Genomic DNA, 19,351 nt, shown 5'->3' with positions numbered 1-19,351 from the left:
AAACACATAACCACTATGCTACTAGTGCTCCTTAGCTTAAACATTAAAGAAACAATTTTTCTCACAATGACAAGTATTCTCCTGTCATCTCCAGTGTCTCAGCCATCTCCTGGCCCTCTGGCTACCTCAACAGCAGGTGACATACAGAAGCAACACTAACTAGCAGAAGAGACCGTCCCTGCAAATGTGGCTCTTTTTGAAGAGTACTGGCCTGGGATCTTGTTGAACGTGCTTCAAAATGGACTCATCTGACGCTTTCTCGTAATTAGAGGGGGACTTTCAAATTTGCGGGAAAGAATCCCTCAGAGTACATGTGTGACTGTTTTAAGGAACAAGTAATGTTTTCCCAGGAGACTTCCTCATAACTCACAGACCAGACCCTAAGTCCCTTTTCCTGAACCAGGATCAATCAGGATTCACAGGTAGTTTGTCAGCAAAGATGGAGTATGCATAGCTGTTGCCTAAGTCAACCACTGGGATCTACCACTGGTAAAAGTCCTGAGAGCTGGAGACTTCGCTCAGAAAAGACCGAGTTCACATTCATAAACCGGCTTTAAAAAGGAAGAGACACAATTTAATTGCCAAATTTACTTGTTCGTCCTCCACCCACAGAGATGAACTTTTAGATCAGTTCTAGACAATAGGAAGCTCCAGGATTTGGTTTTTTTTCCACCCCGCAATATGATTTTGGGTATCAAGTTTGATACTTTTACAAGAAAGGGTAAGACAAAAAATATTGATACTCTGGTTCCAGTTCATACATGAGCTTATTCTGAAAAAAAAATTGTTTTGTGAACAGTGGACGACTGCAGACAAGTTCTCCCAGTAATACATTTATCACCTTCAACCAAACAAAAAGGCCCCAACAATGGCTTATAAGGAGATTGGTTGGACCACTTGAATTCAAGGCATCAGGGTAAGCTCCAAAGGTTATAGTCATTTTTGAGAGGACGATACTAAAGGGGTAATCTTGTGGGAGAAAGACAAGGCTCCTGTAAAGAGCTACAGTTTCAGAAAGTCATGAGAGCAGTTCTACCCTGTCCTACAGTCACTATGAGTTGGCATCAACTCAATAGCAGGGAGTTTAGAAAGTGTACTCTTAGGAGATTTTCTTGACGATAAGGACAATCACAGGTCACAGGGGGCTTATTATGAAGAATTTATAAGATAACTGACACTGCACAGGTGAGAAAAAGGCCACGAAAATTTCACTGAAAATGTTTTTCCCCATTGTCAAAAATGATGCAGTCATTGGAGGTCACCCTTTTGAAGTTGTGTTAGATATTTTCCCCTGTTTTTCGATATATGAAACCCAGGTGAAATAATCCGTCCCAATCTCACACTGTAAGACACTGAGCTATAATTACATCGGCAGCTTTTAAATCTTTTATGTGTTTTTAATTTGTTTACTTCTCCGTATATTAAGGGAGTGGCCACACAAAGGAAACATATCTGGGAGGCAATTTTCAGCCATAGCTCAGCTAGATCAAGACTATTCCTTCTATTAACCTAAGTCTTTCAGAGCCTCTTCATTGACCTCAAGGGTAGGCATTTATAAGCCCCTCAAACAGATGTCATAGCTTGTTCAAAACATGAAACTGTCATATAAATAACAGACAGAAATTTGTGAGTCAACTGCACACAATATTAGTCAAGTGCTTCTAAATGTTAAAGACAGGTAAGGCAGCATTTCTCCCACTGGGTGCTTTGCTACATTCTTCTGTGCCATGGTAACAGGTGGGTAAGCATCACCATCATTATCTATGCTCAAACTAACTGAGAAAGAGTAGAATCGACTCAATGGCTGTGGTTTGGACTCAACAAAATGGAATAGGCTGCTTTAATAATGGATTTCTCAGACCCTTTCTATGTTATCAGGCATTATGAACCCAAAATGAGGAATCACTACTTCGTATTTCCCTCCAAAAAGGCTTTGCTTTGTTCTCCAGACCACCTATGAACTACATTCATTTCTACTTTGTTTAGCACCACTTTTAGAAATACTGCACTAAGAGGGAAAGCAAAAGAGCAGAAACCCCATTACTAACTGGTTAAAGGGGAAGGAAAAAAAATCCAAGAAAAAAAGTGAGGAAGGTAGGCAGAGCATTGGAGAGTTCAGCATTACAGAAGAAAGGAGATGAGTAGTTTTCAAAAAAAGTGCGAGATAATCAGCAGGACGGAATGACAGAGATGTTAAATAGATGGAGAATAGAAAACTATTTTGGGGGTTGACTAGGACTACTACCTGTGATCTTCAAGAGAACAGCCTTAGAAAAGAATGGAAGACAATTAAAAAAAAAAAGATTAACAGGGGACTGAAAGAAGTAGTAGTAGATGAAGCACTTATAGACTACAGAATAAAAATTAGAGCTCAACAGTTGTATTGTAAAAGAAATTAGTTGACTGTTGTGAAGGGTAGGTTAGAGGGCTTTATGAAGCCAAACCCAACCCACTGCTGCCACGTTGCTGCCCACTGATGGGCAGAGTGGAACTGCCCCACAGAGTTTCCAAGGCTGCTGTCCTTTGAACGCAGATCGCCACATCGCTCTCCTCTGGAGTGGCTGGTGAGCTGAGGTCATCCAGTATGGCGAGCTCATTTGAATACTCCAAAACTTCGTGGATTTTTGCCTACTCCTACCCAGAGTTTTGCAGTCTTCAAGGTTCAACCTGTGGATCCCTGGGCCTCTTCAAGGATGTCTACATCGTGCTAAAGAGAAGGGCTTACAGGGAAGTACTTACCTCAGGGCCTCATTCGTGAAGAAATACAATGGGAAGCAATGGCTAGTGACAACAGGGAAGCTGTAAGCTTAGTGAAGTTTTCATTTATAATGATTTATTAATGATTCTGATAGAACAGGCAAAGTAAAAACTGGTCATTATGGGGGGAGGGGGAGGAGAGGGGGAAAATGAGGAGCTGATACCAAGGGCTCAAGTAGAAGGTAAATGTTTTGAGAATGATGGTGGCAACAAATGTACAAATGTGCTTGACACAATGGATGGATGGATGGATTGTGATAAGAGTTGTACGAGCCCCAATAAAATGATTTACAAAAACAAACAAAACTGGTCATTATAATACACACACACCATGAAGATCACCAGTGAGGTGCACATCTACTATCCCATCCAGAAGTTTTCACACCCCTGCTCTACCAACGGAAGTTGCAGAGAGTCATAAATTATTAATAGCTCTCCAAATATGCTGTGGAAAACAAAGACTATTTTACTAGCAGGTCTGGTAAAAGCCCGGCTTTAAACTTTTTAAAATGTAAAACTTTGTCCGAGTTTCCATCTGTATCTGCATAAAACATTTGTAAGCACACCAACTTTCATTTTTATTTCGTTTTGAAGAACAATAAAGGCATTACATGAGATTATCTTGTTAGAAAAAATTTTTTGGCTCTACTTACTGGGATAATTTAACAACTCAAAAGTAAACACATGCCGGTAAATATGAATTAACTATGTCCAAGTCATAAGTGAGGCTCATAAATGGCCGCAGGGGCCACGTATCAAAACATATCTACCACAGGAAGGCGGTAATGTTTGACTCTTTAATTACTTAACACATGACCTTAAACTTTCAGGCTTAAAGAGATTTAAGAAAGTCATATTGCTTTAAAAAGATAGGGTCTCCACCAGATTCATCCGAATGACGACGGAGCTCCAGTCTCTAAGGAACGAAATGAATATCGACCGGTGTGCACGGAATAAAGACGAAGCGACAATACTCACACCAAGCCTGGCTGCCTCCAGATTAGGGGGTTGGTGAATGTACAGCAGCCACATAGGCCAACGGTTATTAGTGCCAGCTCAGCAGCTGACCTTAGCGAAAAGGTGGCGGCCACACTGCCCACTGCTGAGAACCAGAATGTGCAGCCAGTTCCGTCTGGGAGGGGCTGGAGAATGAAGCGATGAAGGAAAGGGTGGTGGCGACAAGATGGGGAAAGTCTGATAGAACCTGGGTTGATGGGGATAAAGGAGCGCTCCTGCGCTGCCGCCCGGGAGCGGACAGGGCAGCGGCTGGCGGGCTGGCGCCGGCGTCCGCCCGCGTGCCGGTCGGAAAGAAACGAGCGGGTTCTGGGGGGCTCAGGGCAAGGGGCTGGTCCTCACCTTGTCATCCTCGCATCGCTTCCCCAGGCCCTCCCGGGCCTGCAGCCGGCTGCTGAGGCGGCCGTAGTCGGCCTCCTTCTGGTCGATCTGCTTTTTGTGCGAGTCCACCAAGAGCAGGAGGTCCGAATTGCGCTTCTCCAGGCGTCCGCGGGCCACCTCGGTGCGCTGGACCTGGCCCTGCAGCTCGGCCACCTCCTCCTGAAGCAGGACGTGGCGGGAGGAGATGCTCCAGTAATTGAAGGCGAGGATGGCGATCACCACCAGCAGCACCACCAGCACGAGCGAGGGCAGGCGGCCGGCCCGCCGGTTGGCCCCGAACCCCACCATGGGGCCGCCCTGGGCTGCGCCCCGGAGCCCTCGCCGCCGACACCCGCGAGCAGCAGCTCAGGCCTCGGCGGCTGAGCGGCCCGCGGGAAGCGGCCCAAGGCCGGCGGAGGAGGAGGCTGGCCGGGCCGCCCGCCCTCCGGCTACCCGGAGAAGGGGGCGGGGCCGCAAGCCGCGCGCCCCTCCCCGCCCCCTCTCCACAAATCAGGCCCAAGCGCGTTCCGGAGGCTTTGAACCCGACCTTGCCCCCGTCGGCTGAAACGCGGACTCGCTAGCCACCCGAACCCCAGCCCAATACCTCAGGGTTGGGGGCGGGGGGAAAGCCGGAAGGAGGCGGATTTACCACTGGCCCCGCCCACCGGCTGGGTCTGGGTCGCCTAGGGGGCCAGATCCTAGTTTCCGCCGACGCCCCCTCTTCTCGCGAGAAAGAAGGCTTTTTCTCGCCTCTTTCAACCTTATCTCGCGATGTTTTATCTCGGCCAGCCAGGGTGTTGGGTTAGCTAGGTGCTCCAGGTTTTCTGGTTACCTGGGCCCGCGTCCCATCAGGTGTACCTGCGCGTTACCCTTGACCTGAGCCGTAGAGAGTTCCTAGACTGCCCTTGACTTCGCGAGAGTTTTCAGATTTGAAGACATCCGGGCGACCGCTTTGTAAGAGAAGCAGTTCTTACACAGGCCACCACGGGCAACTAGGAAGATTTTTATATTTCCTTCAATAGAAGGGGTGGTTCTTGTTTCTGCTGATGCGTTGAGGGGAGTCGGAGTGGGATCGTAATACCGTGGTGCCACAAACATAGCAGAGAAAAGCAGAAGAAATTGGGCTTTTATAACCGAAAGGGTGTTGTTCCACCCTGGTTTCCAAGGTTACAGCTTTCACCAATAGAAAGAACTTTGGGGTGCTGTGTGCTCCTCCTCTCTCAAATTAAGCCCGCCGTTAGCTGGTCTGGAAGCTACCCTCAATGAATAACTAATGCGCTGCCAAGGGCAGGGACCGTATTGGGGTTAGGAAAAAGGAAACCACTGCCATGGACTTGATTCTGAGTCAGTGTTTATAGGGCAGCATCGCTAAGCCAAAGTAATCTTACCCCATAAGGTTTCAGACGTTGTGAATCTAGCAGACACTTTTCTCCCAAAGAACAGCGGGTGGGTTTGAAACAAGTGCTACAACCACTGCACCAGTAGGACACTTTAGATTTTTTTTTCAAGATTGTTTTTGTACACCTTGTCTCAATCCGCTCAGCACACCGCTTTACAATGTGAAGTCTAGGCACAAAGATACTTGGGAACTTTTCTCAAAGTCCCATATTGTCTTTGAGACAAAGTTAGGCTTAGGGCCAGATCACTAGACTCTGAAACCTTTTCTGGGTGGCATATACCAGGTTAAATTGTATTAGTGTTCAGTGTAACTATAGTTTTTCAGAACAAGCCTCCTCTCTTTTACCTGCATTTCTTTGCCTATGTATGAAAATTTTAAATGTTAATAGCTCTAACTAGCTTCAGGAGAAAATGGAGTTGTTTTAATTTTCAGACCTCAAGTTCAAGAAATTGCATGAATATAAAACCGTAAGAGAGCAAAAACTCTGATACTTACTTTTAAACTAGAGTGACATGGTTTTAAGACAGGAAGCCTTGTGGTCTCTGAACAATTCTAAGTTTGCGGACCATTTAAAAAATAAAGTTTCTTACCTAATGGTCCTAACCTCAACTCACAGCCATCAGGTCGATTCCGACTCACATCCACCCTATAGGACAAACTCGAACGGTACTTGTGGCTGGAGCTTTTTACAGGAGTAGAAAGCCTCGTCTTTCTCCATGGGAGCAGGTGATGATTTTGAACTGCTGACCCTGCAGTTAGTAGCCCAACGTGTAACCCACTATGCTACCAGAGCTCCTAGTTGTCATAGAAGAGTCTAAATGAATGATTACAGTCCCAAAGAGCAAATATCTTTCACAGATACTGTATATAAAAATAAATACTGTCCAAAAATATTAATATTTAATTTATATCAAACCAGCTCTTTGGGGATTGTAAGACCTAGGAAATTCCCATCACAGTTATGAACTTTTACTCTTCTCCTTTCCTCAATTTATTCAAGTACTGCTCAGCCTGTAGTTGAAAAAAACTTTTTAACTTTTTATTGTGAATTGGTTGAAGGTTTAAAAGCAAATCCATTTTTACTCAATAATTCATATACATTTTGTTTTATGTGCAATCCCCTCAGTGTAATGACACACCCCACGTCCTGAGTTTTATCATTTCCATTCCTCCTCCTTTCCTAGTCTTTCCTGCCTCCTGAGTTTTGTCTTGAATAAATGCTATCCTTTTTAATCTCAGATGGTTGTTCTAAGGTGTGCATGCCTCTCTGGTGCTACTGTCCACCTTATAGACCTGTCTATTGTTTGGCTGAAAATTGAGCCGCAGGTGATCTCAACTTCCATGTCTGAAGATTAATAAGGACAATAAATAGAGGTTCCACCAATCTCTATCTGACCAATAAATCTGGTCTTTTTTATGATTGTTGTTCCACATGTTCCTCCCAGTCTATTCAAACTTATAGCTATTGAGTCAATTGTAACTTATAGCAACCCTATAGGATAGGGTAGAGCTGACCCCTTGGGTTTCTGAGACTGTAACTCTTGGTGGGAATAAAAAACCTTGTCTTTTCCCCAGTCTATGGATCTAATGCGATTCCTTTCAGAACTTTCAGAGGTGGTAGTTCTTCTAGTACTATCTAGTTCTTCTGGTCTCAGGATACTGGAGGTGAAAATTATTCTATACACTGATAGTAGCTGCTTAAGAGACTCCTCCTCCTAAAAGCGCTTTCATTTTTAGAAGGGACTGTGGCAGATCTAAAAGAATACTGATGTACCAAACATATTCACATACATGAGTTCACTAAGTGCTGAAAAGAGCTCTTTGATAGCACTATTCACTTGACAGATGCACAAATGCTTTGCCCAAAGTCATACATAATGTAAGTGATGGGGTTGAAATGTAAAGGCCAATTTTCTCTCAAAAACAAAAGCCAAACTGCAAATTTATGCGACTCATAGCCACACTATCTATAGGACAGGGTACAACTGCCCTGTTAGGGTCCAATACTGTCACTCTCTATGGAATAGAAAACCCTGTCTTTCTCCCCAGGAGCAGCTGGTTGTCTCAAACTGCTGACCTTGTAGTTTGCAGTCCAATGGGTAACCACTACACCACCAGGGCTCTCAGGAGGGGAGATAGCAAGTCACCTCTCCCAATTAATGAGCCCAATCCAAATAGCAAAACAATATAAAAGTGCCTTTGCTATAGGCAGTCTGGATTAAACAGTAAAGTAAAATTCAATTTCTTAATACTAAGCATCAATGGTGATAAATCTTATTGATAACACTCAAAACTATCAAGGCAACTCTGACTCATATCAATCTTATAGGACAAGTTAGAACATCCCCCTGTGAGTTTCCCAGACGATAACATTTTGTGGGAGTAGAAAGCCCTGCTTTCTCCTGAGGAGCGTCTGGTTTTGAACTGCTAACCTTGGGGTTAGAAGCCCAATGTGTAACCACTGCACCACAAAGGCCCTTCTTGTTGATAGCAAGTACCTTTCAAATGATGGGATGAGAATGGCATCCTAGAAATGCTTCCCAGAACTGTATTAGTCCCAGTGTAAACCTGAGAAAAGTGTTAGACAAACCCCGGATGAGAATGCCTGACCACTACTCTTCAAAACTGCCAAGGTTGTCATAAACAAGAAAAATGTGCAAACGTTCACAGCCAAAAGGAGCCTTGACAATGAAATAGACTTTACAATGAAATACTGTGTGGTTTCCTGGAACAGAAAGACCTTAGATAAAAACTAAGGAAACTGGATGAAAGTATGGACTGTAGTGAATAATAATATATTAATATTTGTTCATTGATTGATTATTAACCATACTAATGTTGGGTAATAATAGTGGAACAGGAGTGTAGGATATATGAGGTGGTACCCCCCCCCCAAAACACCACTGGTCTTAAAGGGATCATCCGCCCTGGATTCACTGTGTTTCTGTCTCCTATCTGTACAGTGTACATCCTCTGGTCTGGCCAGACTTTCAAGATAGAACTGAGATCATGATAGTGGGGGTGTGGTGTGGTGGTGGAAGCATTTAGGAGCTAGAGGAAAGTTGTATGTTTCACCGCTGCTACATCGCACCCTGACTGGCTCGTCTCCTCCCTGAAACCCTTCTGTAAGGGGATGTCCAGTGGCCTACAAATGGGCTTTGGGTCTCCACTCTGCACTCCCCACCTCATTCACTATAGTAAGATTTTTTGTTCTGATGATGCCTGATCCCTGATCCCTTCGACACCACGTGATCGCAACAGGTGGTGTGCTTCTTCCATGTGGGCTTTGTTGCTTCTCAGCTAGATGGCCACTTGTTTACTCTCAGGCCTTTAAGACCCCAGATGCTATATCTTTTGATATCTGGGCATCATCAGCTTTCTTCGCCACCACCTTGATTATTAAAGTCCTCCTCTTCAGAGGTAACCCTTTGGTGAGCGTTCACATGAGATACAATTACCTTTATTTTCTTGACCCATTCAGAGAGGTCTATCCACATACCTCTTCCCCACACCTCCTTGCCACCAATTTTCCAATCATGGTCCTTCCAATTCCCTGACCATCTGGCCAAGCCATTAGCCACAGCCCATGAATCTGTATACAGTCTCACATCTGGCTATTTTTCCTTATATGTAAACTGAATGGCCAGGTGCACTGCTCGAAGTTCTGCCCATTGGGAAGATTTCCCTTCACCACTGCCTTTAGGGAGATCCCAGAAAAGGGCTGTAGTGCTGCTGCTGTCCATTTACGAGTGGCACCTGCATATCGTGCAGAGCCATCCGTAAACCAAGCATGACTTTTTTGGTCTTCACTTAAAGTATGGTAAGGAACTCCCCAGGAGGCCATAGGTGCAGACTGGGAGAAAGGAGGTAATGTGACAGGAGTGGAGACTGTGGGCATTTGGGCCACTTCTTCATGCAGCTTACTTGTCCCTTCAGGTCCTACTTTGGCCCGATCTCGTATATACCACTTCCATTTAACAATGGCGTGTTGCTGCGCATGTCCAACTTTATGATTACGTGGGTCAGACAATACCCAGTTCATGATAGGTAGTTCAGGCCTCATGGTGACCTGGTGGCCCATGGTGAGGCGTTCAGTATCCACCAAGGCCCAGTAACAGGCCAACAACTGTTTTTCAAAGGGGGAGTAGTTAGTTGTCTGCAGAGGATGGCAGGACTTTATTCCAAAATCCCAATGGTCTTCACTGTGATTCACCAATAGGGGGTCTGCCAAAGACTCCACACTGCATCTTTATCTACAACTGACACCTCTAGCACTGTCGGGTCAGCTGGATCATATGGTCACAGTGGCAAAGCAGCTTGCATGGCAGCCTGAACCTGTTGAAGAGCCTTTTCTGGTTCTGGGTCCCACTCAAAAATGGAGGCTTTTCATGTCACTTGATAAATAAGTCGAAGTATAACACCTAAGAGAGGGATATGTTGCTTCCAAAATCCGAAGAGGCCCACTAGGCATTGAGCCTCCTTTTTAGTCATTGGAGGCGCCAAATGCAATAGCTTATTCTTCACTTTAGTAGGAATATCTTGACATGCCCCACACCACTGGACCCCTAGAATTTTACTGAGGTGAAGGGTACCTGAATCTTCAATGGGTTAATTTCCCAACTTCTTGTACACAGATATTGTACCAATGAATCTAGGGTCTTTGATACATCCTCCTTAGTGGGTCCAATCAGCATAATGTCATCAATATGATGGACCAGTGTGACATTCTGTGGAATATACAGGTGATCAAGATCCCTTCGGACTAAATTATGGCACAGGGCAGAAGAGTTGATGTACTTCTGGAGAAGAGTTGTGAAAGTATATTGTTGCCCCTGCCAGCTGAAGGCAAACTGCTTCTGGTGGTTCTTCGAGACTGGTATTGAGAAGAAGGCATTAGTCAGATCAATAGCTACATACCAAGCACCAAGAGAAGTATTAATTTGCTCAAGCAGTGAAATCACATCTGGAACGGCAGCTGCAATTGGAGTCACCACCTGGTTAAATTTACAATAATCCACCATCATTCTCCAGGATCTATCTGTCTTCTTTACAGGCCAAATAGGTGAGTTAAATGGGGATGTAGTAGGAATCACCACCCCTGCATCTTTCAAGTCTTTGATGGTGGCACTGATCTCTGCAATCCCTCCAGGAATGCGGTACTGCTTTTGGTTTACTATTTTCCTAGGCAATGGCAGTTCTAATGGTGTCCACTTGGCATTTCCTACCAGGATAGCCCTTATTCATATTTCAGGTATCCAATATAGGGGTTCTGCCAATTACTAAGTATGTCTGTTCCAATGATGCATTCTGGAACTGGGGAAATAACCACAGGATGGGTCTGAGGGCCCACTGGACCCACAGAGAGGCGAACCTATGCTAAAACTCCATTGATTACTTGACTTCCATAAGCCCCCACTCTGACTGGTGGACCTTTGAAACACTTTGGGTCTCCTGGAACTAGTGTCAGTTCTGAGCCAGTGTCCAATAATCCCTGAAAATTTTGATTATTTCCTTTCCCCCCAGTGAACAGTCACTCTTTTTTTTTTTTTTTTAACAGTCACTCTTGTGAAAGGCCACAGGTCCCTTTGGGGAAGGCTAGAAGAAAGACTAACAGTATAAACCTTCAGTGATGTAGCAGGGTCCTCCTTCAAAGGGACCCGGCCTCCCCTTCATTCAAGGGGTTGTGGGTCTGTAAACTGGCTCAGGTCTGGGAATTGATTAAGCGATCATGACTGTCTATTCTGGTCACTTGATCTACCATTCTTTCATCTGTATAGATCATGTAAATATTTAGTAGGTTTCCCTTCTATTTCATTCCTAGGGACACCATGGCTAAGTAGCCAATGCCATAATTCCACGTGAGACAGGTTGCTTTGATTAGTACAGAAACCTTGTTTGTCTATTATAACCACGCCCACCCTATCTCTGTTGATTCAGTGTTGACACTGCCCTCTACCATCACTGGGATCAATCAGCCCCATTGTGGGCAAATGTCAAAGTTTGCTTAGGGCAGTGCCCATTGTTAATCCTGGTGCACATAAAATAGCAATTACAGGAGTCTTAAGAAATGCTGGGGCCCACTTCACAAACGTGTTCCTTATGGCTGTGGTAAAGGGTATGTCCTCAGGACACCCCCTTTTTGGGTCTATGGGAATATCCTGATAGATCCATTCAAACATATCAATTTCTCTAAGCTTTTGGATGCCTTCCTCTACAGTGTGCCAAGGTAGGTCAGGTACTTCAAGTTGTTCTAATCTAGACCATCTGGCAGTCCGTGCTTCATTGAACCAACCAAATAAAGAATTAGATCCTTTCTTAGCCTCTCTCACAGAAACATTGAAAGAAGAGTCTGTGCTTAGGGGTCCCATATCCAGAAACGGAGACCAGTTTAATATTACATTTTGTACACCACTATCCCACACCCTTAGTAGCCCTTCCCAGGCCAGGCTTCTGCTTGTACGTATTTGAAAACCTGGGCAGATCTTTTTGAGTATGGCACGCTTCTTCTTGGGTAATCATCTCAACCTCACCTTTAGGAGATTTCTGAGACTAATTTTAGTGACAAGTCTAGGGGAAATAATGGGTGGTGAGAGTGTTTCCTGGGTGCTCTCAGCAATATCTTGTAAGGCATCTCCCTCAGGCAATGCTACTGATGCAGCCCCACCTGGCCTCTCAACTTGAACAGTTTGGCTAATCTGCTCAGGTGTGGATTGTTTTATTGATAGTGCATTAATACTTTCCCTGGGAGGGGTAGATCTATTGACTGGTGTGGGTCAATTTTTCTAGGGGCTCAATATCCTCCTCTTCTGGATCATCAGCCCATATGTTCCCATCCCATGTTTCAGGGTCCCAACTTTTCCCGATCAATGCCCTCACTTTGGTATCAGATACTGCTCTAGATCTGCAATCTAGCTGCTGTTGTAATCCAGCCACTCGCATAATGAGACTCTGGACCTGGTTCTCAACAATGTCAGCTCTATTACTAGAGAAGAGAAGGCTCTCCTTTGTAGCACAGACGGAAGCTTTCAAATCTGTTAGTCTGTACCTGGGTCTGCTTCTCTCGCCTTAATCACACTTTCCATTGTATGAAGGACCAGCCAACCAGCTTCCCTATACTTGTCATCTTCATAAAACTCCTGGAAAATATCAAAGATACGATCACTCAGAGCCTCTCCTTTCACTAGCACCTCGTCTATCGGTGGTGTTACTGTAGATATTAGCTTTGCTATTTCACACCATGGATTTGTAAGAGTAGCAGACGTATACATGCTTCAGGGCATTGGAGTAGCATTATTAGTGCTGCTAAGACTAATCAAGCTGGAGAGCCAATTTAAGAAGCCCCTATTTATGATTTTTATTTCTCCAGAAGCACGCCTGGTACCAAAATGTGTTAGACATGGTTCCCTAGAGAGACAAAAACAGATTGCTAACAATTATATATATATATATATATATATATATATATATATAGACAAATAGATAACATAAGAAATAAACAGTTAATTAAATTATAAAGCAGTACAAATGGCTCAGTGCAACTCACTCCCATGAAACAGTTGTGAGACACTGGCAGTCCTTCAAGTCTTGAGGGCCACCAGGTAGTCCTCTGTAGAGCAATTCAGGCTATCTGGGCACAGGCCGCAAACAGCAAGGCAGGTCACCAACAGTCAGCCAGGTGACAGGGTCTGACAGTCCCCAGCTCAAGAGATGTAAATTCCAATTGTGTGGCGAAGTAGGTCTTGAAGGAACTTCAAATTACAGTGACACAGTCCACGGGTTAGGTGTCCCACAGGTAGTGTAGCTTGCAAATTAGTCTTGAACACTGTTAACTTGCACACTGGTCTGATGATCAAAGAACAAGAGACAAGAAAGACGGGGCTCATCGAGCCATTTATCGCTCTGCCCTTCAATTAATCCCACATGTGTTTATTGGCCAGGTTGGCACAATAAACTAACTACCTCAGTGCCCGGCTATCAAAAGTTATAACATCTGGGGTCTTAAAGGCTTGAAGATAAACAAACAGCCATCTAGCTGAGAAGCAACAAAGCTCACATGGAAAAAACACACCAGTCTGTGATCATGAGGTGTTGATGGGATCAGGTATCAAGCATCAAAGACCCAAAACAAGACACACAAAAAGCATATCAACGGGAATGAAAAAGTACAAAATATCTTTTTTTTTCTTTTTAAAATACTTTATTGGGGGCTCTAACATCTCATTACAATCCATACATCCCTCTAGTGTGTCAAGCACATTTGCACATATGCTGCCATCATCATTTTCAAAGCATTCTCTTCCCACTTGAGCCCCTGATATCTGCTCCCCATTTCTTCTCCCTCCCTCCCCTGTCTACCCTCCCTCACAAACCCTTGATAAGTTATAGATAATTTTTTCCAATCTAACATTGTCCTCCATCACCCCTCACCCACTTTTCTGTTACTTGTCCCCCTGGGAGGGGGTTCTAGGTTGATCCGTGTGATCAGTTCCTACTTTCTTTATTCTCTTCCCACCCTCCCCTAATCCTCCTGGTATCTCAACTCTCCATGTTGGCCCTGAAAGGTTTATCTATCCTGGATTCCCTGTGTTGTGGGCTCTTATCTGAATCAGTGTGCATGTTCTGGTCTAATCCAATTTGTAAGGTAGAATTGAGGTCATGATAGTGGGTTGAAGGAAGCACCAAAGAACTAGAGGAAAGTTGTGTGTTTCATTGGTGCTATACGTCACCCTGAGTGACTCATCTCTTCCCTGTGACCCCTCTGTGAGGGGATGTCCAGTTGTTTACAAATCGGCATTGGGTCTCCACTCCCTGCTCTCCCTCCCCCACTCACTGGGAATGATTTTATTTTGGGTCTTAGGTGCCTGATACCTGATCCCATTGACACCTCATGATCACACAAGCTGATGTGATTCTTCCATGTAGCCTTTGTTGCTTTTGAGCTAGATGGCCACTTGTTTATCTTCAAGCCTTTAAGACCCCAGATGCTATATCTTTTGATAGCTGGGCACCATCAGCTTTCTTCACCACATTTGCTTATGCACCCATTTTGTCTTCAGCGATTGTGTTGGGAAGGTGAACTTCACAGAACGCTGGATTGTTAGAACAAAGTGTTTTTCTGTTAAAAGAGTACTTGTGTTGAGGCCCAATGTCCATCTGCAACCTTAATTCTTAACATATAGATATGAGTACATAGTTCTATTCCCTTCTCATTGTATATATATTTACTTATGTACATGCCTGTATTTAGGCCTCTAAAAATTTCCTTTGCCTCCTGGTTCTTTCCTCTATTTCTTTTTTACTTCCCTTTTGTCCCACCATCATGTTTGGCCTTCATTCGGGTTTGCCCTTGATTGAGTCCGCTAGGCATCCTACGACCTTCCTTCCATTGATTTTAGTTCACTTGTTGTTCCCTTGTCCCTGGGTTGGTTCCCTCCCCTCTCTTCCTTTCTCCCCCTCCCCTTCTTCCATATCCCCACCACCACCACCCCCGGAACCATTAACCCAATTCTTTTCATCTCCGAATTATTTATCCCGCCTATCTTATCTAGATAGACATGCAAATACATTAATAAGTGCAAAAACCAAGCAAAGCCAAATAAAACAACAAAGGAAGTCAAAACCAACAAAACAATAACAACAACAGCAAAAAACAAACACAAAATAACAATAACAAAAAGAAAGTCACTGACGAAAATGGAAAAGCCTATAACAGTTCAAGGCCTGTTTGTTGGCCTTTGTGAGTGTTTTCCAGTCAAGTCTGATGGGGTGCCTCACCCCTAAGTTTATTTTTAGTATTCCTCTGGGGTTTAATCAGTGTGCTCCCCCTGCTGCTCTGTTGCATGCCCTCAGTGCCTCCCCCCAGCATGATGGGGCCAGACCGTGCACTATTCTTGCACTGTCTCCAGTGCCGTTCCCGTGGCATCATGATTCAGTGTGGGATCGAAATATCTTTAATGCCAAAAAAAACATTTTATTGGGGGCTCTTATACATCTTATAACAATTCATCCATCCATTGTGTCAAGCACAGTTGTACATATGTTGCCTTCATCCTTTTAAAAACATTTTCTTTCTACCTGGACTCTTGGTATCAGCTCCTCATTTTTTTCCCACCCTTTCCCACCCTCCCCGATGAACACTTGATAATTTATAAATTATTATTATTTTCATATCTTATACGACTGCTGTCTCCCTTTACCCATATTTCTGTTGTTCATTCCCCCTTGGATAGGGGGGCCAATTAAACATCGATCATTGTGATCGGTTACCCATTTCTCCTCAATTATACTGTTAACATGAGATTTGGTTGAGAAAATATATAATGGGAAAGTTATTATTGAGTAATCTCTTTACATAAAACAATTTAACATCACGATTATAGCTGCATACCTATGTTCAGTGCAGCACTGTTAGAAATAGCAAGGAGATGGAAACAACCTCAATGCCCATCAGCAGAAGAATGGGTAAAGAAACCTGGGCACATAGACGCAATGGCATAGCGTGCATGACTAAAAAATACAAAACAAAGATGAAACCGTGAAGCACCTCATGACATGGGTGGACCAGAAGAACCTCATGCTAAATGAAATTATTCCATCGCAAAAGAACAAGTATTATATGTTATCACTATTATAAGTATATACTTAAAACAAGAGAAAGACATTCATATCAAATGGAATAGACTTGGAGAGTGCCACGGACTGGAGGGCCAGGGAGGGAAGAGAAAGTGCTGGAAGAGAAAGGGGAGGAGTGGTAACTTTGATTTACTGGATGGCGGTAACCCTCAAGAGGGAGAAGAGTAATCAAGGAGTTGGTGAAGGGTGAGCTCTTCAGGGTGTTGACTGGTAATTTGAACTATTGAATATAAAGCTGATGATCTAAAATGTAACCTCCTCAACTAATTTATAAAAAGTAACTAATTCGTTCATTTTCATATGGCACTGTGTTGTTGAACGCATATGTTAGTTGAGGTCTTATCATGTTTAGATAGTTAAATAATTAATCAACTGTGTACTGAGAGCTGGCTGTGTACCAGGCAGTGTTGTGGGTGGTAGAAGGTGAGAGGGTACAGAGACAGAAAGAACCTCACTATCTCACCATGCCTCTCTGTGTCCTCTGGATTTTCATCACGCACATTCATTTTTGGTGGGACAGGTTTGCTTCCTACTAGACCTTTAGTAGATGTTTTTCCTGCAGAACCACATTACTAGGTGACACAGAGAGGGCTGTGGTTTTGTTTGCACTCTTTCCCTACTCTAATGACTGCTTGCTCTTTTCTTTCCCAAGTTGTTTGGATTTGTATGAAATAATTTTGACTACTCTCTTTCACATTACACCTTCCTTCCTACCCACCCACCCCCCTTTAGCCTAGAACTGTGGACTTTTAGAGCAGGGAGGGAATTTAGAGATTACTTGGTTCTAAGAAGCAATAGGGCTTATTCAAGTGTTCTATTTTGCCGGGTAAATGCAGACGGAATAAGAACCCAAAGGTTCTTCAAGATCCAGCATCCATCTTTCCTCTGTAGGACTTTCCTGCACAGGCCCAGTTCAGTTCACTTGTCGTTTCTTTTGCACTTAATGTCCACATACTTTGCACTTCGTATCCACATACTGCATCATCTTTTACACTAACCAAAGAGTACAATTCTGCCATTTGCTGCCATTCACCCTCTTCCACGTGGATGAGTCTGGACTCTAGAAACTCCAGATTGGCATGGCTTTTGTCACATTTACTTTTGTTTCCTTAGCTCTCAGCTATTATGAAGTTGTGTACTGGGTAACCTAATTGGCACGGAGTAGATATTCAACAAATATATTCTCGACTGATCCATTACCACTTCTCACCAATCCTTCCCAGTAATTCTTACTCCTTCACATTTTGCCTCTATTTACTTTCTCATTAAAAAACAGCAACACGGGGAACTGATTACAAGGATCCACATGTGACCTCCTCCCTGGGAGAGGGACGGCAGAGAAGGGGGGGAAGGGAGACTCCGGATAGGGCAAGATATGACAAAATAATGATGTATAAATTACCAAGGGTACATGAGGGAGGGGGGAGCGGGGAGGGAGGGGGAAAAAAAGAGGACCTGATGCCAAGGGCTTAAGTGGAGAGCAAATGCTTTGAGAATGATTGGGGCAGGGAATGTACAAATGTGCTTTATACAATTGATGTATGTATATGTATGGATTGTGATAAGAGTTGTATGAGCCCCTAATAAAATGTTAAAAAATAATAATAAATATAAAAAACAGCAACACAGACTTAGATTCTGGGCACTGTCTGAAACAATGTATTTTTCTGGACTTGGCAGAACGCCCAAGGTTTCTGCCCTATTTTTTCCTGTCTTCTGCAGGGCAGTTCACCTAACCGCTAGCTCTTGGTAGCATTCTCTGCTAGACATTGTTCTGTAGAGTGACTCAGTTAAACGTGGCCCCATTTAGTGGAGTGGGACATTATGTGGGAATGGCTGTAAATGATCGTCGTAATTTTACAAATATGTCCTTATTTACGCATTCGTTCCCAGGTAGTGTACCGCTGCACATGCTCCCTGGGCATCACAGTAAGTCCTTCTGCCCTCGCTGCCGAGCAGAAGACACGGTGGTGCGCAGAGCTACTCATGTGTCATGGAGTGCCCTTTAAGCAGATCCTAGTTTGTCCATCATCTGAGCTTTAGGTGGAAGCTAAAGCCTTTTTTTTAACCTACATAGCTTTTCACTAACTCTGTCCATGTCAGCATGTAGTTTGTGTTGTTTTCAGCAATGCAATCCCCTGATACATATCAAGTAAACATGATGATGGATCGAACTCACCTCGCTGCTCCTGTTCGGGCGCTATGCTTCAATTTGTCAGGACCCGAGAGATGCACAGTCCACTGCTTGCCAAGACAAAAGAGAAGTCGCGGTGTGCAAAGATCACATTTTCTAGGAGAATGGTGTAATCATTTTGAAATACTGGCATTTGAATTGATGTATGTATATGTATGGATTGTGATAAGAGTTGTATGATCCCCTAATAAAATGTTTTTTTAAAAAAAGAAAAGAAATACTGGCATTTGAGAGCACTTCCTTATTAACATTATATTGGTATGAACAATATTGTTTCTTTTGTCTTCTGGGCGTTGCTGGGATTTTTTATATATATATATATATATATAATAAAATCACTAGTATTTTAAAGAAAAAGATCTATTCATTTCTGTGTCCAAGTGTGAATCTCAAATAAGCGACACTGTATTCATACATACGCTGTGCTCTCTCATGCCTCCTCGCCTTGATGGTGTAGTGGGTTAAGCATTCGACCACTAATGAAGCAGTCAGGAGGTCAAACCCACCAGCTGCGCTAAGGAAGTAAGATGAAGTGGTCTGCTTCCGGGAAGACTTATAGCTTTGGGAACTCTGCAGGGCAGTTCTACTCTGTCTTTTAGGGTTGTTGTGAATTACAGTCAACTCCACAGCAGTGGGTTTGCTTTTGCGCTTTTTCTTTGTTCCTCTTACCTAGAATGTACTCTCTTCTCATCCTTGAAGTTCTTTAAGAACCATTTGCATGTCTTTACTGGATTTTTTTTCTCTTTGTACCTCTCCTAGACCTAATGTATAGATCTGATATCACACTTCTATTGGAGCTATTAGTTTATAGACCTATCATCCTGCTAGATTGTGAGAGTCTTAAAAACAGGACGGTTCCATTTATCATTCCAGTTTTAGCACTAAGGATGGCATGGAATATGCCTCATAAGTGAATGGAAATGATTTCTTTCATCCTTGGTTTTCCTACCACAAATAGGGAGAACCCTAAAACTCTGGATTTTTCTGTTTTTATT

The 19,351-nt window shown here is 43.6% G+C and overlaps 1 protein-coding gene across 3 annotated transcripts in view; it reads right to left on the bottom strand.

The window, feature by feature from the left end:
* GOLM2 (golgi membrane protein 2) overlaps window positions 1-4,724 on the bottom strand; it is a 78,438-nt gene extending 73,714 nt beyond the window's left edge. The window contains exon 1 of one of the 3 annotated variants that reach the window (XM_075532114.1): window positions 4,114-4,724. In XM_075532114.1, coding sequence (XP_075388229.1) covers window positions 4,114-4,440 — 327 coding nt within the window. In that variant the 5' untranslated portion in view covers window positions 4,441-4,724. The remainder of the gene's footprint in view (window positions 1-4,113) is intronic. The other 2 variants (XM_075532113.1, XM_075532115.1) reach the window with 2 other exon arrangements.
* Window positions 4,725-19,351: the final 14,627 nt, after the last annotated feature.

Source organism: Tenrec ecaudatus, chromosome 14 (genome assembly GCF_050624435.1).
Source record: "Tenrec ecaudatus isolate mTenEca1 chromosome 14, mTenEca1.hap1, whole genome shotgun sequence".
Lineage (NCBI taxonomy): Eukaryota > Metazoa > Chordata > Mammalia > Afrosoricida > Tenrecidae > Tenrec > Tenrec ecaudatus.
Note: the sequence above shows the minus strand (reverse complement) of the source record. Positions and strands in the feature narration are given on the sequence as shown.